Source organism: Rhamphochromis longiceps, linkage group LG5 (genome assembly GCF_057381845.1).
Source record: "Rhamphochromis longiceps isolate RC_006_pf linkage group LG5, R_longiceps_female_GT1.1, whole genome shotgun sequence".
NCBI classification, from domain to species: domain Eukaryota; kingdom Metazoa; phylum Chordata; class Actinopteri; order Cichliformes; family Cichlidae; genus Rhamphochromis; species Rhamphochromis longiceps.
Window position 1 is genome coordinate 14262383 of NC_140561.1, and position 3616 is coordinate 14265998.

The 3616-nt window shown below is 45.7% G+C and overlaps 1 protein-coding gene across 1 annotated transcript; it reads left to right on the forward strand.

Annotated features, from left to right (window-relative positions):
- The first annotated feature begins 243 nt into the window (after window positions 1-243).
- Window positions 244-2901, forward strand: drd5a (dopamine receptor D5a). The gene has a single exon (XM_085407876.1). The coding sequence runs from the start codon at window positions 554-556 to the stop codon at window positions 1934-1936; it is 1383 nt and encodes a 460-aa protein (XP_085264002.1). The 5' UTR covers window positions 244-553; the 3' UTR covers window positions 1937-2901.
- Window positions 2902-3616: the final 715 nt, after the last annotated feature.

Genomic DNA, 3616 nt, shown 5'->3' on the forward strand with positions numbered 1-3616 from the left:
AGCTGATAGGAAGTTTGTAATTGCTCTCTTTGGAGTACACACACACACACACACACACACACACACACACACACACACACACACACACACACACACACACACACACAAGAAAAAAATCCCTGAAAATACCGAATGCTCTCTACCCAGTCCCGACGCAGTGGACGGCTGTGCGTAACATGCATGTGTTACGCACAGCAGTGTCAGTGTATGCGCACAGCCCTGGCTAAGTTAGTGTGTTGGGACTCCCTCCTTACCCACGCTACGCTCAGGATATCTTGTGCAGAAAGCTTCAAAGTGGAAGCCAGGTCAGACGATCCGACCGTAAAGGCTGCAACATGCGCCCGCCACTACGTGCTGCGTTTCAGCCCCTCAGCGCACCTGACACGTCGCCTGGCTCACTTTTAACACGCGCAATTGTCTCGTTCCCTCTGTTTCGCACTCCACATAAGGCTGGCAGCCAGGCTGATCATTGGGGACAAAACGATGGCTGGCCGATAACTGAGCCCGTCCCCGCGCACGGAGCAATGGACTTCAGTTTTACTTGAAGAAGCAAATGGAGAATCCAGCAAAGTATCTCTCGTCAGTGCAGGGTATTGACTCTGCGCGGGCACCCCTCGGAGAGATTATGTGGAACAGTACTGAAACTGAGGCAAAAAGCGACGGGAGAAGGGATATGGTGGCACGCACAGTGACGGGCTGTCTGCTTTCTCTGCTTATCCTATGGACCCTGCTGGGGAACATCTTGGTGTGTTCCGCGGTGCTGCGCTTTCGGCACCTACGGACCAAAGTCACCAACATTTTCATCGTGTCCCTAGCGCTGTCGGATTTATTCGTAGCCGTCCTGGTTATGCCCTGGAAAGCTGTGGCAGAAGTAGCTGGCTATTGGCCGTTTGGCACTTTCTGTAATGTGTGGGTTGCTTTTGATATTATGTGCTCCACCGCTTCCATCCTTAACCTCTGCATTATCAGCGTGGATAGATACTGGGCCATCTCCAGTCCCTTCCGCTACGAGAGGAAAATGACCCAGCGAGTTGCCTTTGTTATGATTAGCATCACTTGGACGTTGTCTGTGCTCATTTCATTCATACCGGTCCAGCTAAATTGGCACAAAGCCAGCGGTGACGACATGGTTGGGGCGCACAACTCTTCCATAAGTAGGCAGGTAGAGGAAAACTGCGACTCCAGTCTGAGCAGAGAGTATGCGATATCCTCCTCCTTGATAAGTTTTTATATCCCAGTGGCAATTATGATTGTAACATATACCAGGATATATCGGATTGCGCAAATACAAATTAGAAGAATAGCCTCTCTGGAGAGAGCGGCAGAACATGCGCAAAGTTGCAGGACCAACAGAATAGAGTGCCAACACCACAACACACTGAAAACGTCGATTAAACGTGAAACCAAAGTGTTCAAAACTCTGTCGGTGATCATGGGTGTCTTTGTGTGTTGCTGGCTACCTTTCTTCGTTTTAAACTGCATGGTCCCGTTCTGCGACAGGCCGGCGGCAGACCGGGATGCGGGTCTTCCGTGCGTAAGCGAGACGACCTTTGACGTCTTCGTGTGGTTCGGCTGGACCAACTCCTCCCTGAATCCCATCATATACGCCTTCAACGCTGAGTTCAGGAAGGCCTTCGCCAGCCTCTTGGGCTGCCGCTATTTCTGCTCCAACACGCCAGTGGAAACTGTTAACATCAGCAACGAGCTGGTGTCGTATAACCAAGATACCCTCATCCACAAAGAAATCGCGAACGCTTATGTGAATATGATCCCCAATGTCGTTGAATGTATCGAGCATGAGGAGACTTTCGACAGGATTTCACAATTTTCTCACAACCACGAAAACGCCACCGACTCGGTTTGTGACCTGGAGGACTGCGAGGCAGACATCAGCCTTGACAGGGTGTCACCATTCACACCCAATGGATTACACTGACTCCACACCTTGTCTCTCCCCGTGCGTAACTGGATGTATTGATAATAATTTCATTGTTCACTCAGCTCTTTGCCTCTTCACAGGAGGTTTCTGTGCAGCAGCCCTTGCTTCTGGGTTCAGGGCTGTCTTGGAACCCTCTAAAGTACACTTAAGCAGGGGCATGTCTCTGCAGCCACAAGGCCAACCTGACATGAAATGTGATGTTGTCTTGTTGTCTGAAACAAATTTGATGTGTAGGTGTTTATTTAAATGACAAGTGAAGTCTGTGTTCCTTTGTTCAAGGTTCAGTGTTGCTAAAGCTGTTGTTTACTCAGAGGCTTTAATGGCATCATCGTCTAATGTCCATCATGACTGAGGGAAAGTGTTTGTAAAAACAAGACTCTTTGCTGCTTAATAACTTCATGTGTATCCAGTGTTCGCCTTTCCACTGAGTATGAAAACTGGGGGAAAGCCTTACAGACAGTGAAACCAAGACAGTCAAATGCAGTTATTTCAGAGCCTTATAGCTTATTCAAATAACAGCTTTGAGACATAAAAGGAATGTGTCCTGTAGAATTCAAGTTACACAATGCCAAAATGCAGTATTAAAGCGTTTTGCCACTGCACCACCCCAGTGACTCTTCCAACATGCCTGGATGATAAAAATCACATAATCTAATGCTATAAATACAAAAAAGGGGAATCTGTGTGCATTACTACTTTTTGTGATCATTTATTTCTCATTGAGGCCAAAACTACTGTAATGCTTCTGCTTTATGAGCCCGATTCAACTCTGACTGAAATAACTAAAAGGAGAAAGATTGACCAAAGACTTCAAGGAGAGCATTGATAGACACAACAAGGGTGCAGTGTCATGTCAGCTAGAGGAAATGTTACTATAGAAGCCTAAATACATGTGTGGCCATTGGCCCAACACAACTGGATGTCATGCATCACCTCTCCCACATTTCTCTCTTATCTTTGTACTGTACAGATGACCTGATCTGAATGTATACTACTGTCCTTTAAACAGTGAAGTGTGTCATCATTTGTCTAATAAAATGCTGTCATGCATCAGAGTGAGCTGGTATCTTCGCGAACCCAATATTCATGCTAACGGGATTTCAGGTGGTTTCTGTGCAGCTTGGAGAATTTTATTTTAAGCATAACAGGAAGTGAGTTCATTCTTATGCACATCCACATCTGACCCGTTCTTTTGACATGTTTCTTCTTTTGGTATTTTGCATTCTTTGAACATCTTAACAGCTGAGATTGACAGGAAGTGTTGGCAGAGAAACAGCTAGTGAGGGGACATGACATGCACCAGAAGTGCACTCAAAATGAAGAACGTTGTGGTTACTTGGTTGCATGGTATACAAGCTGCTGCCCCACCAAGACTTGATTTGACCTGTCTTCCACAGGTTTGGCCAGCTGGTGTATTTTCTATTACACACGAAGAAAGGTTTGAAGTCACAGTTGTGTAGGTAAGGCAATACAAAGAGCAGAACATGGAAGCGAAGCAGCTCGTTTTTGTACTTACAATTTATTTTTCAGTAAAGCAATATTTTTATTTAATGTAGAAATCAATCAATGTTTAGACATCGTAAATAACATGATATCTGAAGCAAAAGTTTGAATTGCCAGAAACATCTGTTAGTTTAGCCTTTTTTTCCAACAAAAGACAAAACCCACTATGTGAAA

What these genes read in the sequence shown, in the direction of transcription:
- drd5a (XM_085407876.1), top strand. Translation starts at nt 554, where the DNA reads ATGGAGAATCCAGCAAAGTATCTCTCGTCAGTGCAGGGTATTGACTCT.